Raw genomic sequence first — 27,786 nt, forward strand, 5'->3', positions numbered from 1 at the left:
CCAAGCAGTGACTATTTGACCACCGTCCACCATCCTGGCCTCATGTAAAACTCCACTCATTTAGTACTAGAGCATCCTAGCCCAGCTATTAAAAGAGGCCCCGACCACTTAAGTTCCCTTGCTTTTTAGCTGTGTTGGCTTGAGTCTGCTGCTGTATAATGAAATTTAATAAAAGGGAGAATTTCTATTTATCACATTTCATTTAATCCCTGTTTCTCATTCCCTCTGAATAAGGGGAATGAATAATGAGTTTTTTTCCCATTTAGATTTCCATAAAATGAGGCTGATATAAAATCATTATGAACAACATTTAAATAAATTTACCCTCTTGAGAGATCAACTTTCTCCTGCAGTTAAAGAATATTATTGGTGGGATCGCTTCTCTCATATCATGTCCCTTCAAGAAGTGCTGGAAGAAATGGGTGTGGAGAGGCGAAGAGAGTGATTCAGAGGACTCTTGCTTGCTTTGGGAGGATTCGGGGTCTTCCATTTGGGGGGTTTCACAAGAATATTTCAGGGCACGATTGTTTCTGGTGTTGAGGAGGGTTAAACCTGAACCAGATTAAATGCGCCACGTGGGCTCAGCTGAAATCCCCATGGTGCTGGGCCGTTTCACTCTTGCCTTGGAGCCCTGCAGGATGTCTTCGTCAGGGGAACAGCAGGCCCCAACGGATGAATACATTTAAAATGAATAGCCAACCACTCCCACCCCCATGTGTCTCATTCTCAATATCGCCCAGAGTTGCTGTCCCCAAAACTTTCTCTTCCCTTCCCCCCAAAACGTCCTGCCTCTTCCCCAAACCTAGCTGGGGAAACATTTTGTTTCTTTCCCCTCCTCTTAATGGCTCAACTCAGATCGACTTATTCTTCATTCTTCTTTTAACATTTCTGTTTTCTTAATTACCCAGGTTTAGCTGCCACTCTGGACGTGGGCACAGGACTTGTTGTGGCCCCCGACCCCCGGGGAGTTAGGTGGAAGCTGGGGCTCTACTCTGAAGGGAACTGTGTGAGTAGGTGTTGGAGCGACTCCCAGCTTAGACCCAGGGAACAGGTGGAGCCAAGTGGATCTGGGATGTGTGTAAACTGGATCCAGTACCCTGATAGTGTATATTTATTTGTTTATTTTCTTCTCCCCGACCTGGGAGCATAGGGATTGGTTATCTTGTTCATTGCTGAATCCATATTCATAAGAAATGTGTCTGGCATATATTAGGTACTCAACAATACTGACTGAATGAATTTATTGAGCCCCTGCTATGTGTTGGGGATTGTTATAGTTGCTAGAAAAGACAGGAACTGCCACCATCTAACAGATGGAAAAACTACGGAGAAAAGTGACTTTCTCAGGGCTATTCAAAATGGAAGCAGTTTCTGGATTTCCAGACATCTGGCCTTTCGTCTACAAGAAACAGCTTGTTTCTGAATATTAGCATACTTGACTTGACTTCCCCTGTCTTTTTGTAAAGATAGGGTCTTTCTGAGAGAAAGGATTTTTTCTAAGCTGACTCCTTTTGTGAGCATTTGGTCTTTCTCTGCTTAATTTTTCTGATTTGGAAAATGAGCATGGCATCATGGAATCTATTGGGTTGGCCAAAAATTTCTTTCGGGTTTTTCGCATAGCATCTTACAAAAAAACCCAAATGAACTTTTTGGCCAACCCAATACAAATGGATGCCCAGGAAGACAGAACTACCTGACTGTATTAGTTTGCTGGGGCGGCCATAACAAAATACCACAGACTGGGGAGCCTAAAAATAAGAAATTAATTTTCTCACAATTCTGGAGGCCAGAAGTCCAAGATCAAGTTGTTGGCAGGTTCTCCTGAGGTCTCTCTCCTTGGGCTGTAGATAGCCGTCTTCTCCCTGTGTCTTTATGTGATCTTCCCTTCCTGCATGTCTGTGACCTAATCTCTTCTTATAAGGACACCAATCATACTGGATTAGGGTTACCTCATTGTAACTTAATTACCTCTTTAAATTTCTTATCTCCAAATGCAGTCATATTCTGAGGTACTAAAGGTTAAGACTTTAGAATGTGAATTTGGGGGTGAGAATCACAATTCAGCCCAAAACACTTACCCTAAAGAACTTGATTTTACAAAATGTGAGGTAATGTCCAGGCCTGTTTAAATACCTCGTGATGTCAGTGTTGTAAACATGCAGCAAATTACAGCCCATGCCCTGCTGTCTCCTGCCTTTGGTGGCTGCCTTTTCTCCTTGGCCCCAGACTGAGACCAGCAAGGCGATCAGAACAGGTCACCCAGGGATCCAGAAATACAAGAAGAGGGTTTTGTGCCAGGTAAATAAAAGGAATTATCATTCATCTAAGGTTCATTGTTTAAATTACCACGTTTATTAATGTCAACACAAAATACAATAAAACAACTTACAAAAAACCCATTTTATCATCACGTAACATAAATCTTCAGTGAACAGAAGTACTACTGTTAATGTTTTGGCCTTTTCAAGGTCCAGCCTTGGGTCAAAACAGTATTCAGAGAAATAGCAGATTCTTTTCTACCTTCCCCAATATACACACAGAGGAAATTTATATATTCTAAAATCCCATTCCAGTAATAATACAAAAATATCACATGTAGAGATGAATATCACTATTGTGTCATTGGTATTGCAACTTCCTTCTTGCTCTAGATTTCCCATGACCCTGAGCTTCAGTCAGGAACGTATGGGTGCATCAGCCCTTCAGGTTTCCCAAGTGATTAGTAATTCTTTTAGTATAACTGTATACTACCCAAGTGTCTAATTTACCTGAGTTATTTAGAAACCTGAAAAAAAAAGTCTCCAAGTGATCAAATGTGTACCAAGCTAACTGATAGAGTTGAAGAGACTTACTGTAGATTAATCTGTGCCAGTTCAGTGGATAAATATAAAGCCTCCATTACCTAATGAAGTACTCACCTAGTAAAAGGCTTCACATTACAATTTACTCAAAGGTAATAAACATTGCACAAAAGTACAAGACCTCACCTACATTCCAGTAGTTTAAGTGCTATTTGCTTAGTCACTACATTATCAAACAAATGGTAGTTATCACTTACCTAACAAAATCTTTCTGTCATTTCACTGACAAGAGTCAGTCTCACCCTGTGGAAAGAAGCAATGGCTTGGAGCTAGAAGACCTCAGTTCTGGAACAGTTCTACCCACTCTCTGAGGCTTAGTTTCCTTATGAGGATCAAATGAGATGAAAGTGTTTTATAAAGCAGTATTAACTATAAAAAATAATATTCTACAGAGTTCATCTCTTCAATTAACCTATGGATCCCTAATTACCCACATGTATTTTGCAAGTAAAATCTTACTTTTTAAAGTAACATATTCACCATATGCAACTGAAATGTGCAAGCTGTGTTATGTAAATGAGAAAAGAATATAGATTTAAATAAGCCTATTACTCATGAGAGACTTGTGTACTCTTGATGTGTTTGATTTAAAACCACTAAAAATTTTATTCTGTTTAATCCATGGTCCTTTTGTATATTATTGGAGCTCTTTTTGAATAAGCTATCTAACCATTTAAAGTAAATTTTTTAACAAGAAATTAAAACTTTCACATGACATTTACAGGGTTTACATGACTGTGAAACTGAGTAAAATGGGTTGAGAAATACAGAAGGAGTAATAGTTTGAAAACTCAGGGTCAATAGGGAAACTGAGTATAGAAGTTTATTTTCAGGTAATTAAACATAATCTAACGATAGACTTGTTATTTTTGTTTTTTACTGGTGACTTCCTAATTTATAAATTACTTCTTCATCTGTAAAACAAAATACTTGACTTCTGGGTACGTTCAAATCCGCAAAAATTATTAACACTTCATTTTCATTCTTACACTTGGGACAGGTTTGGAAGAATTGCATCCTACGGCTGAAATAAAAGTCAGCATCTCATTTTTCCATAAATTAAAAAAAAATCCTCCTTTAGGAAAGGGCAGATTTACTAAAAGTTTAGAATTCATTGGCAAGTGTGAGTATATAATGTGAGCATATGGACTTTGTGACTTTGCTGAGACAAAGACATCAGGTATTCCTGCAACAAATGAGATTCTAATTTCAAACATTTTTCAAATGCAAATCAGGCCCCCATGAATCATTTTGATGATTTTTTGAGGCATTAATGCAACAGAGTTAGTATTCCTGAAATGATCCCCAAAGTCACCCCTTTTCTAAGGATATTTCTCTTCTTGATTATTTTGAACCTGCCAACATAGTCTCTAACCTTCACACAGAGAATGACTGATCTCCAAATGACCTATTATTATCTTAAACCAACCTCATTTTTAAACAACAAAGAAAGAAAAATTAAATAGTGCATTAACATTTCATATCAGTGAAACAGACTTTTTCCGTGCGTAAAGTAGTTCTATCCATCCGTGGAAAGGTCTATCTTTTGTTTTTCCCTGTGTTTATAGGTTACATTTTTAAAGGTACTGGTGGAGCCTCTGTACAGTGGATTGGTTCCCTAAAAAAAAAAAAAGGTCCAAATGAAAGTATGTATATTATGTTTTTACATGGTTTTAATATAGCTAAATAATTTCATTGTATATTACAGATTGGAAGATGAGAGTCAGGCTCAATCTTGAAAGCCATTTGAATAGTTTTGACTAATTTGATATGTCATAATCTTAGCATTTAAAAATGTATACATCTTTTTTTTTTTATTATGAAGAGCCAGTCCCACGCATGCAACCTAGAAATCTTACCCATTTTGGAAATGCACTAAATCATGGATAGAAAACAAGACTTTGGCTGTTTTGGTCACTGCTGTTTTACCAGAGCTGAAAACAGTTCAGCTAGCTCACAGTAGGCACTCGGAATTTATTGAATGAATAGAATGAACCAATAGGTGACCCAAAAGTGAAATGTAAAAAATAAAAATGGGAAAAGTGAACTGGTAGAAGCACACAAAGATGAACGACATAGTATCCGCCTTTAAGATATGTGTTGCTGGTGAGAGGCATCAAACAAGGGCACAAATAATCTTGCTAAAATGAGATCAAAATTCAGAAAGAGTGACAACTAGCTGCTTGAGAGAAGCAGGGAAAGATCCCCAGGACAGCAAACACCTGCTGTGGATAGTAAAAGAATTCAGTGGCTTTTCCTTACTAGAGAATAACAGTGTGGGAAGGAGGGAGTCACAAGAGACTGACATGTGGGACGCTGGGCTCATGAAGGAGTACAGGTCCCAAGGCAGGTTGAGCAAGACAGCTTTGCCCTTGGGGCAATAGAAAGGTTGTGTGTCAAAGCCTGGATAATTAGGTTGTGCTATTTGGCTGTAGATGTGATTCCAGGTGCCGTCACCAGGACCAGAAGGACCAAAGCTCTCTAGGTGTTTGGAGAAATGTCCAGCCTGATCCTCCCACTTCTCTCCTTTGGTTTCATTGTTCCAGGCAGGAACAATGTCTGGTTAAGGAGCAGTTTCTTCCCTCCCATTTCCCAAGGTCGACCACACAGGCTTCGGCATCAGACAGTCTGGGTTTCAAGCCAGCTCCACCACAAAACCTTACTTAAGCAATTCCGAGCTTTGGCGTCCTCATCCATAAGAGAGATTACCAAAGTGCCCACCTGGTCCATGAGGTAACGTACTTCAGCAGGTGCCTGGCACATAGTAAGTGTTTAATAAATGCTGCCTCTTCTTATTAGTACTCACTTATAACTCTTCTTCACATTTGGAATTTCCTTTTCTTTTAGGTCCTAGAGAGGGTACTAAAGATATTTCCCCCCAGGGCTTTGGGACTCAACATTTCCAAGCCCATTTCTGAGTATTATGGAGTCTGGGTACCACCTCTAACCCTCCAAATTACTAAGTGTTATACATTTGTCTCCTTATCCCATGAACTGCGGAGATGGTAGCAATTTCTAGGCACAGATTTGAAAAAAACACAATTGTACTTGTCTTCTCAGTACATTTCTCTCGCCTCTCAGAAGAACTGAATAAAACTGAAAACCATTTCCTGGCCTCTCCCACTTGTTGCCCTTGGATTCACTGCAGTGTCTTCATTGTGAGGAAGAACCACACCTGCATCTGTTTCTACATTGCCCAGAGCCAGTGGCCTGACCTCTAACTGAGTAACATGTTACCTTTGTCCATGTGCCTTTGGAGAGAGATGCTATCTCAGTAATGAGGGCAAATAGAGAAGAGGTTACTTGGTGGTAGATGATGAGTGAAGGCCAAGTCACCATATTGCTTCTACTCCTGAGATCAGCCTGGATAATCGTGAGGACCCTACAGTCCTTATTTAGTCCTACTACGATAAGAACTTGAGATTTGGAGGGTGTAGGGCAGACTGATGTGGTCTTAGATGCAAGTGGAGTCTTGTTTGCAAACAAAAATCATGGGTAGAATTCTATTAACTTTAAGAGATTGCAAGCTATTAAGTTTAAGTTGGCTACAGAAGAATAAAGGACTCAACTGAAGAGGAAAGATGGAAAAAGTAAGATGTGTAGGCTGGGAATGATGGGTGGGGTACTGTCCTGGAGGAATAGAGGGACTTAGGAAACAGCAAGGACACTTGGTTAAGAGTAAATAGTCTGTGAGCAGGGTCAGGGAAGATCTTTGTAGGACTAGGAGTTCTGTTGTGGGCCCCATCCCAGATCGTGTCAAACATCCCACATCCCACACTAAAAATAATTTATATGCACGACAAAGGAGGTGCCTTGAGTTGCAACTGACTGAATACACAATGCTATTTTGAGGACATTTAGTTGAATGTTTCATTTTGATTATGCAGTTTTCATTCTGTGTTTTGAAGCAACTTTGTTTATCAAGGTCTACAATATTTGTGGTGGGGGGAGCATCTCTTGAAAAGCTAGTTATAGGGCCTGGGCATGCTAATAGGGGTGAGGGATGAAGCAGATCCCACCACAGTAGGAGGGTAAGGTGGAAGCTTAAAAGTGGGGAAAGAGCAAGTATACATTGTCAGGGGGCAGTAGTGTTTCCTGGCCTCAGCTGATGATCAGAACTCAGGAGAATGAGCTCAAACAGGATTCTGTTGGCAGGAGAAAGTGTGGCAATGTCCCACACTGCCTCCTCTAGTGCCACGTAGGTGGCAACCTCCCTACCCAGGATTTCCAGCTGAGACACATGTTTGGGTCTAGCTCCATTTCCGGTGGGTCTGCACTCCTGCACTGTTTAGACAAGGTCAGGTTTCCCCCAACCATCTGGGCTGACCAGTCTGATTCCCCCAGGAGTCTGGGGGTTGCTAATTTAGGCTGTGGATTTTACAAAGGCAATGGCACATTTTTAGAGCTTGAAAAAGTGGTAATAAGAAAGCTCTCTGTCACGACCCACAGCTCCCTTAATGATTGCCTAACTGCCAAACGCAGACCTGATTTGCTTAGCACAGTACAAAATCAATCCATGACTGCAACGAATGTCAGACTGAACATTTTTTTGCCTCTAGTTAATGACTTGTCATCCTAGAAAAAAATGTCTAATCAAAAATGGATTTAAATATCTTCCCTTTGTGTTTTCATAAAGAATATGGATGGGGGGGTTATTTCTAAAAGCATAATAAAAGGTAACTTTTCTTCATGGCTACGATGAATGAAATGTTTCAGGAGGCAAGAACAAAGCTCTTTCTCATCCTGAGCTCTGTCACCTTTAGAGTCTAATGGGGACCTAGGGGTCAGAGGTCCCACTACTGTCCCCGGAGATCCCCAGGGGTTTGAAGACCAAATTCAGTTCTTCAAGAAGAAATAGGTTTTAGATAAAAACAAAATCAAATCGAGGACCCCAAAATGGATGCACTGAGCAATATTCTTTTTTTTCCAATAGGACATATTAGTGAAATTTGAATTGAGTTATTTGAATTAAACCTCTTTTGCATCCAAGTGAATAATTATGACCCAGTCATTATCTAGTCCAGAACATCAAACACTTGTCATTCAAAGAAACTCAATTTAACAGGGAATAATATTTTTCTTTTATGCTTTTATCTGTTTAATGCATATTTTTGTTCCATTTTAGGTGAAGAGACAGCAAAAATTCAGCATTTGAATTTCAGTCATGTTCTACATCCTGAGGGAAAACAAGTCATGTTTTGGGGGAAATTAACTGTTAATTAAAATGTTATTTTAAAGATATTAATCATTTGTCAGTATTCATGCCTTTGTAGGAGAACATGAAAATATGCTGGTTAGTAGATACACATCACATAATTGCCCAAGCGCTTGTTTGCGAACACCTGCCTGTTCTTTCTAGGAGGGTCAAGGCTGTGCTTGGAAGAAGAGGCTGCAATTAGGATTTCAGCTCCACTATGGACCAACAGTTTGGGAAGTCTCTTAACCTCTCTGAGCCTCAGTTTTCTTACATTCAAAATGGGCGTGTCAAGACTACTTCACAGGGCTCGTGGTTGTTGAACTAACTGCTGCTATTGTGTTTTGTGCCAACTTAATCACATTCTTTTTTGTTTGTTTGCTTGCTTCTTTTTCAAATTCTTTTCCCATTTAGGTTATTACAGAATATTGAGCCGAGTTCCCTGTGCTCTACAGTAGGTCCTTGTTGGTCATCTTATTATATACAGTAGTGCGTACGTTATCGTTACCAGGGGAAAGGGTAGGGTCGGGGAGGAATAGATTGGGAGTTTGGGATTGACGAGTACACACTAATCAGATTGTTTTGCCTGGTTGCCTTCTGACCCCTGCCAGGCAGTGGATGAGAGTTAAAAACAACATCTGTGGCCAGGGGGTCAGGTGAAGTTAATTGCTCTAACACTTTGGCCTCATAGTACTAGGTTCTAAGTCACCAAACTAACCTGTCAGGTTACATTTTTACCTTGTTAGAGATGGATACGTTATATCCTCATTGCAAATCCTCACTTGACATTCCTAAGGGTTTTGTTTAATTAGGAAAAATCCACACACACACAAAAGAAGAGGAAAGCTGTATCAAGAAACTCTGTAGACCCAGATTCAATAGTTATGAAGATTTTGCCACACTTGCTTAACTATCCCTATCTCTCTCTCTTTTGGCTGAATTATTTAAAAGCAAGCCCAGCCTTCACTCCTTTTTCACTATAAACCTTAATTATTTTCTAGCAAAGCCTCATGCCATTATCATACCTAATTGAATTAACCATAATTCCTAGCTATCAGTCTAATAACCAGTCTATATTAACTTTTTCCAGTTGTCCAAAAATATATATTAGTTAGAGTGTTCAAATCAGGATCAAAACAAGATCCATACATTGCATTTGGTTGTTCTGTCTAAAGGCATTTTTAATGGGAAGATAAAGTAGATAAAAATTTTCATTGTCCATTGTCCTGCACCATATATTATGGTTGTTTCAAAATAACTGCACAAGATATAAACATCCCTTATCAAGATAAATTTATCCAAAACAGAAAATTCCATTTGCTTTAGGTATTGAAGATATTATAGACCTAGAGAAAAAAGTGTTACCATCAATTTACTTGGGGAGATGAACCCAAAGGAGCATTGTATTTGCCTGTATTGCCTCCAGTGATATCGCTGTTTTTAGAATCAGCAATGTAAGATAATTGCTATCAGATAGCTGGACACACCATTAGAGAGAGAGAGATGAAATTAAAACCATGAAATTGTTTCTGTGGGCCTCTAGAAATGGAATTATCTCTCCTGTGGAAAAGAAACACAGAAAATTGGAGTCCTGTTTTGTGTTTGCCTACTGTGAAGAGGAGACACATAAATTACACTTATTGAGTACATATATTTAAAAGTTGATACTCCGGGGTTTTTTTTTTCAGGTAGCTGTTTAAAATTTATGTTTTTCAGAAAAACTAACTGGACGGTATTTAAAAAGTCTTCTTGACTTTGTAACTTATTATGAGTAAAGAGTATTTCCATGGAAATTGGCATGAACTGTCATACTACTCATGAACATTATTCCACTAGCTCTAACAACCGATTTATGGAAATATTTAGATACAGCACCTAAACTTTATCAAATGGGTCCTGCGGGATCCTCCTGGTGGTAAAGAATAAAATGCATTTCCTTGATGTTCCTAAGTAGCTATACAGTATAAGGAGTTTCACGAGACGCTTCAGAGTAGGGGAAATCCTCATTGCACTGAGAGACAAATGTATGCTGTGAGGGCTATCTGGGTCCCAGATAATGGACAGAGGTCCCTTTGTCCCCAAAGCAGAACAGAAATCAGCTGTTGGGGACGTGGTGAGAGGAGTAGAGAAAGAACATGACATTCTAACTCTCCCAGCACAGAAGAAAGCCGACATCCCATCTTTTGCACAGGAAAAGGAGTAGCCCCTAAGTGTGCACATACCGTTTGCCACTTGGCCTTTGACCTTTCTGCTTCAAATTTGGCAACTTCTTTCTGATCATGAAATGACACCAGCAGCTTCCAAATGCACAGTAGGACGACTCCAATGAGAAGAATAGCCAGCGAAACCCCCAACATGATCATGGGAATATTCGGAGGTTGTGGACAGTCTGTGGAAACAAAGAAAATTATATTAAGAAGATGGTACAATTAATGTTCTGATGTAGCGAAAACACTTCTCATGAAATTTTCCAACCATACTTTTTCTCCTTTTGTAACACCTTTTGTTTTGCTGAATTAAAAAGAAAAAAAAGAGTTACTTGTTGAAGGGTAGCCCTATTCATTCAAAGTAGAACAAAAGATAAAGTAAGAGTTTGGTTATTCAAAGCAAATGGATAGACACTTGAATGGCTGACTCAAAAAGAATTCGAATTCAAAACAGTGACAATTAACACACATGGAATATTTAAAGGATCAATAAAAAGACTATAGTTTACTAAAGATGGTCTCTTCTGGGTATATGATAAAGCAGAAATGGAACGTGTTCACACAAACACGCACACACACTTACTGTTTCATGGATTTTCTTGAACCGTATAGGAGATTATACTCAATATTAAATACAACCAACCCCTGGGAAATATACTACTTGGGCTTCCTTTTTTAATATATAGACAGAAGACAATCATGGCTTTCAGTTTTATTTCAACTCTAATGCAGTGCCCTGGTGTCCTGGAAAATTCCTGGACTGGTTTCAGGAGAGGTGGGTTCCATTCCCATCTGACGGACAGTAGCTGCCTGAAACCATCAAGTCCCTCCATCTCTCTGAGCCCCAGTGCCCTCATCTGTAAAACAAAGATGTGGGACTTAGTGTTTCCTTAACTTCCTGATAAGTTTAAGCCCAGGTGCTCATGCTTATTAAACCCACCCCTGAAATTGCTAGCCCGAACCCCTGAGATTCTGATTCGGTGGGTCTGGATGGAGCCACAAAGTTTTTATTATTAAAAGTATCCCAAGTGATTCTTATCTTCAGGGAAGTTTGAGGAATTAGGTGTTCTGTATAGTCCTTTCTACTTGAACATTCTATGAAATGTTATTTTGACTCTATTGATGATAGTAATATAATTTTGCAATTACTCAGTACCTTCTCTCATTGACAGCAGAATGACTAATAATCCTTGCAATATGCCTGGGAGATGATACATTTCTTAATGAAACATTATAATTAAGCTCCCCCTTTGCTTTCATGGGAGAAAAAAATCCCACACAAAAATTATCATTAAATATCTGTCTCCCTCTGCAAGAAGTGAGGCAAATCCATGGTATCTTGGGAGGAAATGAATCACGCTTAGTTTATCCTAACTCTTATTGCTTTTAGATATTTAATAAGGAGGGTTATACACACAGGACTAGTCATGCTGCTTTCAAGGTAAGATCTATAGCTGATCTGAATTTGAGCGGAACTAATGGCCCCCTAACAGCATGATGCCTGGCCTCACACACTTTTGTTCTTTGGCCAAAAAACCATGTAAGGAGATTATGCAGAAATAAGTAAAGGACCTAATAAAATAGGCACTACAGTATGAAGATCTAAAGACTGTTTCTAGCATAGCAAATGAACCATGGCTGCTTCTAATAAGTTGGCAACACTCCTGCAAAGAAAGTGGCAGGCCTGTGTCAATGAGAATATATACTGGCTACATCTTTGACTGTGAAATGTCTGGGGTGGGGCATAGGACGTTCTTGCTCGAAGCAAGATGAAGCTTGCTGAGACCCTGCAGCCAGAACATGAATTAGGAGGGCTCTCCAGTAGGGAATAAATAATGGAGAAACAGGCATGGCCTGGTGGAGATAATTATTTTAAGAACTTAGAGTCATTGGGAATTAAACATTTCTCAAGAAAGGATTTGGGCCCAAAATCCAGAGCCGGTATTACACAACAGAAATTTCCACTTCCCATACTCTCTTTAGTATTTCTTGAGATGCTCAGACTAAAGACATATTTGTAGGTGGGGCAAAAGGTTTTCTCCATCACTGTGTGCCGTCCAGCGTTGCCTGTTGAGTCTGGGTCAGTGCTGCGCCTAATTCTAAGGTGCTGAGTTTCTAATGCTGCCAATCTGGTTGCTCTGCCACATGTGGCTATTGCTCAATAGTCACTAGAAATATGACTTTTCAGAATTAGGTTTTGTGTTAAGTGTGAAATATATACTGGTTTTGAAGACTTGATATGAAAAAAGTAAAATATCTCATTAATTTTATATTGATTGTACACTGAAATAATATTTTGGATGCAATGGATTAAATAAGACATATTAAAATTAATTTATTTTATGTTTTTTAATGTGGTTACTAGAAAACTTAAAATTACAACGTGGTTTGCATAACATTTCTATGGGAGAGTGCTGAGCTGACATGGGAGAGTGCTGATCTGACCTATTTTGGGGATTCAGATATTTATGATGCTCGTACAGCCAGTGAGAGGCAGTATAGCACAGTAGTTAAGAGCAAGGGCTCTGGGCCAAACTGCCTGAGATCCCCAATCAGGGCTGGTCCTTAATTGCTGCAGGACCTAGCAAATTATTAACTTCTCCATTTCCTTACCTGAAAAATGGAAATAATAGCAATACCTGCTTTATATGGTTGTTGAGGGTGTTACATGAATCAATACATGTAAAACATATAGCATAACACCTGACATATGGTATTAGTAAGGGCTCAATAAATGAGAGCTGCTATTATTATTATTATTATTATTATTATTATTACAACAAATGCACCCTTCTCGCTTTTCTATCCTCAAGACCTCAAGGGCTTGGAATCTCCAAGTTGGAAACTGTGGGTGTAACATCCACACCCATATCCCTGCTAGGAAGGCCCCCCAACTATCATTCACTGACTGCGGCTCCCATGAATGTGGCTGAAAGTTCCTCCGGAAAAAAGACGAGTGGAGCTCTCCCTGTGTTCACACACACACTGATGGTGACTCTTCTCTGGGTTTTTTTTTTCTATATTTGTTTGGAGAATACTGGGCATCCTTAACCTTCACATCCTCCTTTCTCATTTTGCCTCTTTTCTCTCCTTGCCTCCAACCGGCTGCCCTGGGATTCTCTGGTCTTAAAGCTGTGAGAGCGGACTACAGATTCCTGGGGACAGGCTCTGTCCTCAGGGCCCCTGGAAGCTCCGGGCCTATCAAGGAGCTCGAACGTTTACCAGGAAAGAAGCATCCTTGAAGCCGTCAGGTGACTCCTGTTAAACTTCTGGGAGGTCATTTTCCCCTCACTTTTCCCTGCTACAAAATCATAGGGAGAATAAAAAGCTTTAATAAAAAGATATCAGGGCATCTGAGGGCTCTCAGAAAGATGGCATGTTGATGTACCACTCATATTGTGTGGATGAATAAAAGAAGAAAAACCCAACAGTTCAGTAATGAGGAAGCATTTATCAACCAAAGGCATGTTTCACAAGAAAAAAAAAAAATCAAAATCAAACCATCTAGATACAAAATCCCCTGAATTAAAAACAGAACCTACTCTGGAAGTTCAGTTTTGTTTGGAACTTGCTTTTCCAATGGAACCAATATTATAAGGAATGGCTTTGATTTCAGGAGAACTTGCTAAAGCCACTGCCACTGTCACAAACAGAAGATGGGGGTGTAGTTGAAGAATTTGACTTTATAAAATACATAATGAGGAGGCCAGTTTTCGTACTGTAAAGTATTTCTTCCTTGTACAGCAGGATTCACCTTAGATTTTCTTAACTAATGACCTCTACAATGCCCTTTACATACGCATTCCAAAGAAGTCAATTTACAGAAGCTTTTCAAGAGCAAGTCTCCTGGTGCACTCTGCCCACCTGAGTGGCAAGGTCACCATCACACACTTGTCTCTTGCGTTGTGCCGACGTCTCCCTCTCCCTGACCCTCAGCACTGCAATGTGATACTTTTCTAATCGTGTTTGCTTGGTTAGTTCATAACGTCTTGAACTTACTTTTGGGTAATTTTGTCATTGCTTTTCACACTCTTAAGTGATGGCAGCTTGGTACTCTTGGTTTCAAATTCAGGACTTAATACTTTGTCAGCCCACTGATAAACCAGCACACACAACAAAACACATCTGTCTTCTAGCCTGCCCTTGCTGCTATTGTCTGGGCCGGAACTTAGGCCTCAAGCTTTTGAGGGAAGGAGGAGGAGAGGCTCCTGACCGGATCTGGAGAGGTCTGATTTAATGCAGCTGTCATTTCTGCCAGAAAGGTTTAGGGACACATCACTAACTGAAGACAGAAAAGGTGAGGCACCTGTGCGTACCTAAGAAGGCAGCCAGGGCTTTTAGGGCAGAGTCACTCAGAGGAGGTCTGGAAGCCAGCTGTATCCGAGTCGCCTGGAGAAGTGTTAAAATGCAGAGTCCTGGGCCACACATCCAGCCTGCTGACTCAGGAGGCTGGCAGTTTAACAAGCTCCCCAGGTGAAACTTACTAAAATTTAAGAACTTCTCAACAAAAGTATCAATACCTTCCCCACTATTTTCTTTTCTACCTGCTACAAGTTTCTCTCTCCCCTTCACTGAAGATGAGATTTTTATTTGAGGGTTCCCTGAGTTCCAAGCCGACTCCATGAATTGGTACGGAGAAAAACTCACAGAAGCAACTCACAGACTCTGACTTCCTTTACAGATCACTTGCTTCCTTCCTTGTCTCTTCACATCTTTCCTGACTCAGCATTCTCACTTAAAGACCCATTAGGTAGGTTATGAACTGGTACATATTTTACATGCATTATTTCATTTAATCCTTGAATCAACCCTTAGAAGAAAGTACTGTTATTTTTCCCATTTTACAGATGAGGAAATAGAGACTCAGAGAGACAATTATCTTCCAGAATGTCAAGGAAGTGGTGGAACAGGATTTGAGCCAAGGTTTGCCTGAGTCAAAGCTCTTTCTCTTAGACTGCTATGCTCCTCTTCCCTGTTAGTCTTTCCTAAAAACATACCTTTTGCTTACATTGCATTTGATTGGTCCACCTTTCTACAATTCATCAGCCAGCTTTTGGGGATTGGTACAAAAACACTTCTCTTGTTCTTTGGTCTTAATAAGAGACATTGGAACATATCAAACCTTTCAACAGGTATCTTTCAGCCATTGGGAAAGTAGAGGCACTCCATCAAAATTTGGAAATGTCTTTCCTGGCAAGCTACCCAGAGCATCTTTCTGGTTGTTTTCTCCTCTCCCGTGTAATATCTCTTACCACTGGCAAGGGAAGGCGTGCCACCCACCTTTCTCATTAATGCTGTGAATGATGGTTTTCCCTTCGTTATCTGTAGTTATTAGGAATGTAATAAGACATTCATTTTCTCCTCGCAGAGAACAGGAAACAGAACTATCCTTTGAGAAATCTGTAGATAAAAGAGTCATTCATTAGGTTAAATGAGATTCCAAAAGAGATTTTTTTTAAAGCAAAGTAGCACTGAGTTTTATTATACAAATAGGAATTTTCAACACTGCAGAATAGGAATAGAAAGGACATAGCATTTTCCCTACCCACTGAGGTTTTAGTTTCTACTCCTGTTCCAGAAGAACAGTTCCAGGTGTGGTCAATCAGGACTGACCATCGAATGCACCCATCAAAATGATGGTGGTAGGATTTCAGTAGAGTGAAGTACTTCAAGGCAGGTACGCTTAGCTGTCTTGGGAATAGAATGGCTCTGATTATGGTAATGAGAAAGCTATACGTTCTCCTTGGCTGAGAGCATCTGGGAGGAAGCTGAGATTATATTTCAGAAAGGGACTACACAGTCCAAACTGATAGTGGTATTTCTAAAGGGGCCTTTCCCACAATGGCATAGTCAAGATTGTTGGCCACGTATTGTCAAAACAGTAAATATAAATTAATATGAGGAAATGGAAATTGAAGTGTTATGTAGCTCAGGGACCATCAGGATAAAGGTAAATCCCAGAATAAAAGGAAACCAGGGGCTTCCCTGGTGGCGCAGTGGTTGAGAATCTGCCTGCCAATGCAGGGGACACAGGTTCGAGCCCTGGTCTGGGAAGATCCCACATGCCACGGAGCACCTAGGCCCATGAGCCACAACTACTGAGCCTGTGCGTCTGGAGCCTGTGCTCCGCAACAAGAGAGTCCGCAATAGTGAGAGGCCCACGCACCGCGATGAAGAGTGGTCCCCACTTGCCACAACTAGAGAAAGCCCTCGCACAGGAACGAAGACCCAACACAGCCAAAAATAAATAAATTAATTAATTAAAAGAAAAAAAAAAAAAGGAACAATTACTAAAACTTTAAAAAAAAAAAAAAAGGAAACCAGGATGACAGTTGGCCTACCACTCAGTATAGCCCTTTTCTCAATTAAAAAAAAATTCAGTTTTCCTCAAATCTTTTCCAAGTAGAAGAAAAATTTTGAGCTTATTCAAGAAGCAGAAAATGAATGTCATGACAGAAATTGATAATATAGTAAAATGGTCAGCCTAAGATGCTAATACTATTTATGAGCCATTTTAGTGATCTGGCACCTATACCAAAATTATGTAGGATTTTTCTAATTAAAAAAAAAAACTTGCTTAAAGTTCTCCTATCTTCTAAGTTAGAGACTTTTAAATGATACCGTTACAAACACTTTTTTTCAGAAACCTGTAAATAGAATGACCTTTTGCTGTTATCCTACAATTTTAAGACATATGATCCAAAATTAGTGTATTATGACACAATGGGTCAGAATACAAAACTGGGACTGTCCCAGATAATCTTGGACATAGTCTTGTTAGACCTATAACTTTTCTCATTAGCTTCAACATAAAAAGATTTTAATAAAACAGAATCTACATGTTTTCCTCTGGTTCTAACAAAGAAAAATTAAATAATAGTCTATCTTTTGGTTCAACAATGCTATAGCCATAGCAAGATAGAAAATTAAGTTGTTTTTGCATTTAATTTATAACATCTCATGCCAGAGTCTGTAAGAAGCATGTCTGTATTATCTATCACAACAGGGACTAGTAAAACATTTGGCATTATTAATAAGATTCCAGAGGATAAATTTAAGAGAACAAACTGTCTCTGAATCCATTAGAAGCATCTACTTACATAGGAATATTAAGAAATCTAATTACAAATTATTCTCATCTGGTCCTAAATGTTTACCATCATCTAAATCACCTCAGAGTTCTGCAGTGATGGATTCCAGGGACTCACCCTAGCTATTCTGATTCGAGAAGTCCGTGGTTTGGACAGGAGCTTGCATTTTAGTGAATTGTTAATAGTGTTTTTAATGAGGTGATTCTGATGAAGAGGTTTGGGCACCTCTGGGCAGCACTTGATTAGTGAAATTTGTGTTATTTCATGTGTTTGACAGCAACAGAACTGTATATATAATTCATACTTTGGTCATTTTTGGATGACCTCCACCACATATTCTCCTACCAAACCATTCAGTTAGCTAGGATTCGTGAAGTCTCCGGGAATATGCTTTTTTTTGTTTTAGAGTGTTTTTTTCCTTCCCTCCCCGTCTCTGCCGTGACAGTGGACACCCGCCCTGTTCCTCTCAAACTTACTTAATGGAACATTTTATTCTCAGGTAGAAAATATGTGGACAGCTCATAATACTTCTTTCAGTAATATTAATCCTGCTTTTTTATTTTCCCTTAAAGAGCTACACTGAAGCACAGGGAGGCTTAATTTACTTGGCCAGGATTTTTAAAGTTTTAATGGAACTGCTAATATGACCTTTGAGTCACGACTCCCTTCTTGCTTTAATTACTTCACCACTCCTTTTCATGACTGTTATGACTCTAGATTTAGCCTGTTTTGTAGTGTTTGGGTATTAAAATGCATTATTGAATGTGCAGTGAAAAGGTCCAGCTTGGGCTGGAGATTTGCATAATTAGCTGCTAAGGTTTTCTTTTGTTGTTCATTAGAAATGGACCTTTCTTTTTTTTACCCACTTTTATGAGTGCTAGCAGTGCTGTTCTAGAATAATACGATGAAAATAAGATCTCAGGCAGTCCATGAAATCATACTTAGAAAAGGGAGAAATGTGAGAATGGAGGTGAAAAGGCTGGGGTGTGGGAAGGTCCAGAAAAGATGTGGAAAATATAAACTGTCTGCACCATTGAATCAAGATAACCATGTGCTTAAGACCTCGCCTCTGGGGCTGAGGCAGTAGTTCTCAGAGAAAACAGTTTCCCAAGGGGGGAAAAAAAAAGAGTTCTGTGGTCAGATAAGTTTGGGAATCCCTCCTTACTCTAATTCCTCCTTTTGCTTCTCCTGCAAATTCACAATGCATATTTAATTTAATATACATGACAACTCTCAGTCTTGCAAAGAAAACAAAAAGCTTAGCTTCCCATTTACAAAATTTATATGACCATGGGTGCTTTTGTCCATTTAACACTTTCAGAACTAGTGTTCCATGGAACACACTTTGAGTAACAATGCTCTAAGTACATGAATATTGGGGTAAATTAAAAACTTCTACTTCAGTAAAATGGAATGAATAAAGTTAAACCGCATGTCCTTAGAAATACACAAGTCACCATAGCACAGGTGAGGAATAATTTATTCAGATTATGAAGTTTATGGTTATCTTACTTTACTCTCCATGTCCTTATTCGGGGAAGAATGGGCTGATAAAAGACCCCATGGAAGAGCAAATACGTTGTGATAATTTCAAGATGATATGATCAATAACATAACTGGATGAGTAACTTGAAATAGGACTTATAAAAAGCCCCATTAGAAGAGTGACTTTTTTAATTCACAGGCTGACAAAGATAGTTTTTCTCTCGAATTAATCAAGATTAGTGCTTTAAATGGTACTAGTAATCCAATTATTATTTTTGATTTCTGAGTTAGAAAAAGTTGTAGTCCCCTATTTTGAAGGTAATTTAGTCGATTATACAAGAAGAATAATGCAAAAATTTTAAATGCCACTTGAGAATCTTGTCTTCCTCTCAAATCCAAGCATTTAAGATAACCTATACTCAGAAAACTGTGTATTTAAATATAGTAATTCCCTGTTCATGATTTACATGTTTCCAAGGTTTACTTCTTTTTTCCCCTCAGCACATTAGATTTCTCACGCTGCTAGTCAATTCAGTTCTAGTCATTTGCAGGGCATTTTCTGCAATTTTTTAGTCATTTCTTTAAAACACTTGGTAAATATCCCAACTGTTTGCTGTGAAATGAAGCCAGAAGGATATGCTGAGATTTTGTACTAGTTACTAACGTGGACAGGCCACAAATGCCACTTTACTCGGTGCTTTTACTGCATCTTACCTTCGGTATTAGTGTAAGGTACGTACCATCTTGTCCAATTTATGGCTATTTGGCATATTTATCTGAGGCACCAGAAAAGCACAGACGAGGGGCTTCATGAGCGCTAATCACACCCCTCCATACAGGGCTATTTAACTGTGCACGGTCAGAAACCTCAATTTTAAAACAATGTTGGTAATTTTCAAAACAATATAACTATCACTAACTTATTTCACTTTGGAAATGGATTAATTTCTGTATTCTAGCTTCGTCTATTCAAGATACATATCCTAGAGGGTCATAAATTATCATCTTGGTTATTCCACTCCTCCTGAGATGCACCGTGGCGGTGTCTCCGAGGCGTGCAGAACAACGTCCCTACCTGAGCGGCAGGATAAGGCAGGGAGTTCGTGATGATGGAAAAACAAATCCCCCCAGATGGTCCCTTTGGGAGAAGTCAGTCATCGGCTTTGTTTTAAAGTTCCCAAGTTATTTCTTAAATGCCTTCCCAGATAAAATACAACCAATTTACAGATTTGAGATAACATTTTGCCATTAGAAAGAATCTGATTTTAAGTAAGTAACTTCAAAAACGGCAGGTGGAAGCAAGAGCAGAGTTTGCTTAGCAGTTAAAGGTAACAGGTCCTTCTTGTAGTTTGGGACCAAGGCAACAGGGAATTAAGGATGACCATGTAACGCCCATGTTTGGAAAGCTGGGAGTAAGAGCATATGGAGGGGAGGGCAGGAAAAATGGCCACTAACCAGAAACTGCCTGGTGTCTGAGAGCTGCTGTCAGAAAACCCAGATTATACCTTACTTTGTCCTATCGTGAAATAAGGTAATCGGACGATAGAGGATGATTTCAGGTTAGGAGGTTAACATTTAGCTATTTCTTCAATTTTCCACTCTTCTAATTCAAAAAAATATAGCATTCTGGAATTCTCTCCAATTGCACGTGTTAAGCAGAGATGAATTTGCAACAAAGCAAATAGCATAGCTGGGACTTTAAATTGCTTGTCTCCCAAACCATCAAGTCTTTAGCCTTCCGGAATTCATTTACTCTTAAAAATGAATGCGAGTGAATTAACACCCTAGTACAAATGAGATCGAGCTACTGAAAAGCCCTCCACCGAGTTTCTGCCTCTCCAAAACTGTGCAAAGGAAAGGAAAGCAATTTCAAACAAGTAGAACCTTCTTCTTCATTGATGGTCGCACCAGCTAATTTGCATTTGTCAACACAGTCTTCTCGGGCCTGGCCATCTGCAGACAGGTAGCATTCAATGCAGCTCCTGTGAACATTATTCAACAGAGTTGATCAGTTTGTGTTGGTGGAAAATAGATACGCAGCTGGGATATTGCTTTAATGCTGTTACTATGGTTCTGGCTATAGGAGTGTCTCAGAGAGGATATTGTGTTTCGTTACTTTCAGAAAGATGGTTGGGTGATGTCCAAGAGGAAACTGCTTTATTCTGAATTCCATTCAGTAATCAGTGTTCCCTGAGCCAGCCTTGATAATAGCTACTATCCTCATTCATCTGTACTGATTGCTTCTGATTGGTTAGATTAACATTTTTTTTCCCCAACAACAACAAAAAATCCAATTATTTTGGTATTTGATTTAGCTATATTTTCATTAAACATTTTCCTGGGAAGGGTTTATGGTACTAAAATATGATTAGAGACTAGACAAAGTGTGACTTTCTTAATAGAAATGGTCTGTGTTTAACAAGAATTCCAAGAATTCTCATATGTCCTGAATGACTATTTTAAAGATTCACTTTTCTGTAATTCTTTTGAATGCGTCCAAGCCTTGATAAGGGTATTTTCAAAAGCTGAGGATTACAGCCTGGATCCTCATTAATGCAGGTTTTTAAATAAAGGATTGCTACTTATAGAAAAGTATATTTCCAAGAACATAGCCCAGGAATTAAGCTACTCTAATGATGTCTATACAGGAAAGTAAAGCTTAGACCCTGAATTAATCTTGTGCTGAAAATCACGTTACAGCTGGATAGTGTTTGGAGTCACCCAAAGCTGCAAAAGTTTTCTTACTGTGGGCACGCATTATGCTGGCCCAGGAAAGGTATGCTCCTCTAAGTGCTGGAAACATACCCCACGCCCACCATGCCTCAGCAAATCTCAGCTGAAACAGCACTTCCTTAGGCAAGCCTTCCCTAATCCTTATCAGTTAGTTCCCTTGTAGTGGAAGCCTCTGAATTCCTCTGCTGGAAGGGTTTAGGAGCAGCAATCTATGTGGAGTAGGGATAGCAATCTTACCTGGAAGTTGCCTTTGCACAGCAAACACACTGCACTTATCTGGGTTATATATTTACTTGGAGTGGTTTTGCATTGGGGCTGCTGGAGATTGCGGAAGCCCTTAAAAGCTCTACCCCTTTGTGCATCTCACTGATGGCTGCCCGAGCTAGTCTGGTAGCTTTATCTCCTGCCATATAGTTCCACCGCACCCTCTCTATCCCTTATTGTAACTGTTAGCCCAGATATCATTATAATTACTTTATAAAATGTTCTGTCTTTCCCAGTAGGTGCTCAGCAGCTGTGACAGCAGGAAGTATAACTGTTTCAGTATCACTGTATGTCTATGACCTAACATGATTCCTGGCCTATAGTAAGTACTTAATACCTATTTGATAAATAAGTGCATAAAAGAATAAATAGAATGGTTTCATCTCAAAACTAACAAACACCAAGGGGATCACTCTACCCGATTTCTCAAATTCAAACTACTTGGACTATTAATTTCATGTCTTATAAACCAGATTTAAGATTGAATCATGTTTGACAAAGAAAACAAACTTCTGGTTACCACAGGGGAAAGGGGAAGGGGAGGGATACATTAGGAAGTTGGAATTAACATATACACTCTACTATATATAAAATAAATAAACAACAAGGATTTACTGTATAGCACATGGAACTATATTCAATATCTTGTAATCGCCTATAATGGAAAAGAATCTGAAGCTGAACACCTAAAACTAACACAACATTGTAAATCAACTATAGTTAAATAAAAAAATTTTTCAAAGAAGATTGAATCATGTTTACAGAGAAGATAAAATAGAAAAATAATAGAAGAAATACCTTGAAATGACATTTTATACTAAATTCTATTCAAGTAAGTCTAACCTTGTGCCCGTGCTTCTCTTGGCATATGTCCAGGCACAGTGACAGAGAAGTTTTGACACCTGAATAGTGAGCAACCACTGAGTGAATATTGATAATATTGATTTTCTTACTTTGTTTACATTGGAAATGCACATGTCCCCATTTTAGGTACCAGAGTTAATGAAAGTATGAACTGCTTAAGCATGTTTGCTGTATAATACATTATACCTGCAATGTCCTAACACAGCCAATTTGGAGATTTGCTTCACTTAACCTGCAAATGTTGCCCCGCTTCCATTAAGAAGTTAGCTGCCAAGCAAAGAAACTTTTTTGTTTTTTCTGGAAAATAAAAACAATGTGGTTGTTTTGTTGCTGTTGTTGTTCACATTGTATAAAAGAAAGTGTCAGTCACAACAGCAGTGTAGAATGACAACCAAAGAAAGGTGCCAAAGAGCACGAGTGGTAAAGAAGAGGGAAGGAATGGAAAGCCAAGATCATCTTTCTGCCTCTTTGCCTTTATGAGTTTATAGATAGGAATGAATCAGTAAGGTCAGGCTATAAACGTCTAGATAAGAAAGAAGCTTGTCTGTTTCCCTTAAAAAAGTACTGAATGTGAGTGTCCTCCGTCTACCCCCAGGGCATTCCTGATGTGTGGTTGGTACTGTAAGGGAGAGACTATCGATGTTATCAGCGTGGGACATCAGCTCAGCTTCCCCGCTAGGCTTTCTTGCAGAAATGTGACTTTGTGGTCCTGGATCATCAGCGCTGAGAGGCAAGGGAGAGGCTGACGTTCCAGGCTGACGATCGCAGGGGCCCTGCGGGTTTGTGTGTTTTGATGGAGGCTTGGAGACCAAAGCCAGCAAGAGCAATCTGAGGTCTGAGTGTATAAAATGTCATTATAACTTTGATCACCATGAACCCTATGGGCAGGAAGGACTGGTGAGTGTAGAGACATTACCATTTAGAGTTACAGGGATCGCCGCAGGTGGGACAACGTTCGCAGGTGGGTCCCGAGGCTCCGGGGTTCGTGCAAACGCACTTGCCGCACACACAGCCCCCTCGCCCGCTGCAGAGCGCCCCGTCTTCGGAGATGCAGGGCTCCGTGCTGGTGGTGCAGTTACAGTACTCGCCCGTCCAGCCGCTCCTGCACACGCACTCGCCGCAGTCACAGTCGCCGTTATCTGCAAAACAAAGCCCTGGGTTTCTTAGGGCTAAAGCCACTTCCGGATCTTGGGGGCCATCTTTTCTCTTTGAACGCCATCAAAAAGACTGAAGAAAAAAACGAGAAAAAAAGTGAGTGCGTGTGTGTGGGTGCGGGGGGTGGGGGGGGAGTGAGCGTAGATAGATTTTATGGAACGTATTTTGCGAGCTGTGTATATTCATTGATCTGGTCTCTTAACTGAACCAACTTGATTGCCTGATGTTATATCAAACAGAATTTATAACCAGATGAAATAAGAGAATCCAGAAACCTATAATAGCTACTTGGTGTGTGTGTGTGCAAGTATGTGTGTGTATATACAGCTGGCGCTTGACCAATGCATGGGTTGGGGCACTGACCACCCCCCCCCCCGCCCCACTCTCACCCCTCCCCCCAGGCCAGAATCTGAGGATAACTTTGGACTCCCTCAACTCTTAACTACTAACAGCCTCCTGTTGACTGGAAGCCTTACTGATAACGTAAACAGTTGATTAAGACATATTTTGTATGTTATATGTATCATATACTGTATACTTACAATAAAGTGAGCTAGAGAAAAGAAAATGTTGTTAAGAAAATCATAAGGAAGAGAAAATACATTTACTGTACTGTACTGTATTTATCAATGCCGTAAAGTTACAAGACAAATCGTCTGGCAGTACCTACATCAATATTGTCTTACAACACTGTAGATATTATACAAATTACTAACATTAGACATCAAAAATGAAAAGATAATGTGAAAAAGAAATTCATATCTATTTACAGATATAGCTATTTGTGCCTTGATAACGAAGAAGCAGCAATATGATTGCTTTATGGTAGCCTAGTATAATTGATATAATTGCTTCCCAGTAGCCTAGCCTATACACCAACGAATGAATTGTTAAAAATGTTTATGGCATACAGCATTATAGACATATTCATATAGAAGCATGATTACATTTTCTAAAAAACCGCTTACCTGTAATGGTAGGCTGATATGCAGTTTCTCCAATTATGAGAAAGGCATACTGTACAGTAATATAATGCTTTGAAAGCAAAGTTATAAAACAGTAAGAAAACTAACACATTATTAACTTTATCTTAAATATCACTCACCTTATGCCTATGTAAGAATAGACTACTATCTATATATACTGTATGCATTCATGACATACCTAAATATTTTTTCGATATTTCTGGCTATGCAGTTCATCTGTGAGTATTTTCAAATTGTTGCAAATCTCCAAAAATTTTTCCAATATATTTATTGAAAAAAAATCTGCATGTAAGTGGACCCATGCACTTCAAACCCGTGTTGTTCAAGGGCCAACTGTGTGTGTGTGTATATATATATATATATATATATATATATATATATATATACACATGTAGGTTTTTAAAGTTTTTGCTTTCAATTAAGGTGCCATAGGATAGAGATACAAGATAGACTTTAGTAACCCCACCTCTACATCACTCAAGCTGAGTAATCATGAAAGCCTCATCTATAAAGTAGAGGGAATAAAAGCTGCTTCCAATGGTTGTGGCCAGATGAGATAATGTGTAAATCTCCTAGCTTTGTATTCACCAACTAGATGTCCTACAGGCATACAGTGAGTGCCCAACAAATTCATTTATTTAACAAATTTTAATTGAGCATATATCATGTGCCAAAGATTGTTTTAGGCTTGAGGGTACAAAATTAAATAAGACAAGGTGGCTGAGCTTATAGCTTAGTCTAGGAGACAGGCAAATAGATACTACTGCTAATAAGTACAACGTGATAAGTGCCATACACACAGAGGAAGTTTCCAAATTAGACAAGAGATTTGGGGAAGTTTCCAGAGGAAGTGATGCTTGAGCTGAATTTGGAAGATAAGGATAGAAGATAGAAGAAGAGGGTTACGTGCATTATAAGCAGAGAAAAAAGCATAGGTAAATGACAGAAGTGTGTAACCATGTGACCTGCTTAATACCCATAGTAAAGTCACATGAATAAAGCCAAAGATGCGTATGGGGTGTCCGTGAGGATAGGAGGAAAAGGTCAACAAAAATCAGAAATCACATCATGAAAAGCTTTATGGACTAAAGTAAGAGGTTTTATCCTGAAAGTTATGCAATTTTAAGTAAGGGAGAGACCTGGAGAGATAGATATGTGTCTAGAAATGTCCTGGCATCAGTAGAGAGGGTCAAACTAGACACAGAAAAGCAAGTAAGGAGGTTCTCCCAGCAATAGAGGCAAGAAGATATGAGGCCCTGAACAGTGTCCATGGGAATGGAGAGGAAAGGGGATGAAATTCACGGCATGGGATGCCCAGGGCGGAGGTGGGGCGGGGGAAGAGAGAGGATGGAATCCTCCGCAGGTCACCCCCCTGGGCTGCTAGCTGGATGGGGCGGCTGTTTCCTGCCCTGGAATGGAAGTAACTCATGCGGTGCCTTCTCCCCAGTGCCTGGCACAGAGAATGCTTAATTGTTAAATGAATAGATTGTTCTGAGGCAGAGGAGGAAGAGCAGCTTAGGATGGGGAAGATGATGAGTTCATTTTTGGTTCTGTTGAGTTTGAGGGACCCATGGGTGGTTGAATACATGTATGTATATAGCCCTGAAGTTTGGGGTTTGGAATCCACCAGGGATAGATGGCAGTTGAAGCTAATGTGGATGAGATCATCTAGGGCAAGCAGATAGAGTGAGGAAATCCCTGGAGAGCATCAGCATTTAAAATGTAATCAGAGAAAGGGATCCTCACAGAAGAGCCTGAGAGACAAGAGGGGCTCCTGAAGAACTGGCCACATAGTAGTGTCTGAACTACTATAAAATGTTAAATAAAGTGTTTCAGGTAATGGGCTTGTGTGTCCTTTCATAATATTTTTTGGGTGCCTGCCATGCCCAAGATCCTAAATTGGCTTTTGCTGTTCCAAACAAACAGTATTTACTTACAAATTTCATAACTGACACTTTTCTTCAGAAAGGGAAATGTGCACCAGCCATCGCCTCCCAGGTTTTGCTCTCTGGCAACATTCCAAAGGCATGTGGGCATGGTGGCGGTGGTTGAGTACGTAGTGGGTGAGTGCACAGGTGTAGAGCCAGACAGCACACGTTTGGGTCCTGGCTCTGGTACGGGCTGGGCCAAGTTGGGAAAATTACTCAACCTTTCTATACCTCAGTTTCCTCATTGGTAAGGAGGGGTTATTAATAGCACTACTTCATCGGATTGTTATGATGATTACTTGAGATAATACATAACAATGTTTAGAACAGTGCTTGGACCATAAATAAGCAATATATAAGTTATTATCATTACTCCTAAACACTATCCAGTAAGAAGAATCTGATAGCAAAATTATCTGTCAATATTAAAACTCCTGTAATTATACTGAAAACCAAACAGATGTAAAAGAAATCACAAGTGAGGCAGGTTTCCATTTGTAGGAGACGCTGCCATGTTCATTGTAGAAAGAAGGATTCTGGGTTTTCTCTTGTAAACTTTGGTCTAGAAGGTCGTTACTTTTCTATCTTCATGACCTGGCCTTAAGAGACATGGAGTAGGAAATCACAGAACAAAGGATAAACCACAAAGATTTTGAAGCTGGATTCTGACTTCTCCTGGTGTATGTGTACCTGTATCTGTATCTATATCTTTATTTATATATCTACATCTGTATCTATATCTGTATCTCTATATCTATATAGAGAGAGTAATATAGTAATTTGTACATATATATACTATAAAGACTGACACTTCTCTAATGAAAGATGAGTTGAAATTTATCTGGATCCATGACATTAAGACTGCATTTCATAACCTATTTAATTCATAATTGAACTAATTAATTCAAAGCTAAGAATAGTTAGGTTATTTAGGCCAAAACCATTCATTTAATTTTTATATGTAAGCTATCCTCTAAAGTACAATTGCTTTTTGTTTCTTCCTCAGCAAAAGGGGGAA

At 39.4% G+C, this 27,786-nt stretch overlaps 1 protein-coding gene across 3 annotated transcripts in view; it reads right to left on the bottom strand.

Annotated features, from left to right (window-relative positions):
- Positions 1–2,329: 2,329 nt before the first annotated feature.
- Positions 2,330–27,786, bottom strand: part of ITGB6 (integrin subunit beta 6) — a 125,155-nt gene continuing 99,698 nt past the window's right edge. For all 3 annotated transcript variants that reach the window (XM_036857552.1, XM_036857551.1, XM_036857553.1), the window contains 5 exons: positions 23,616–23,838; positions 20,723–20,820; positions 15,543–15,662; positions 10,278–10,444; positions 2,330–4,479 (listed from right to left, as the gene is read on the bottom strand). In XM_036857552.1, the coding sequence (XP_036713447.1) occupies positions 4,381–4,479; positions 10,278–10,444; positions 15,543–15,662; positions 20,723–20,820; positions 23,616–23,838 (707 nt within the window). In that variant the 3' untranslated portion in view covers positions 2,330–4,380. The remainder of the gene's footprint in view (positions 4,480–10,277; positions 10,445–15,542; positions 15,663–20,722; positions 20,821–23,615; positions 23,839–27,786) is intronic.

Source organism: Balaenoptera musculus, chromosome 7 (assembly GCF_009873245.2).
Source record: "Balaenoptera musculus isolate JJ_BM4_2016_0621 chromosome 7, mBalMus1.pri.v3, whole genome shotgun sequence".
NCBI lineage: Eukaryota > Metazoa > Chordata > Mammalia > Artiodactyla > Balaenopteridae > Balaenoptera > Balaenoptera musculus.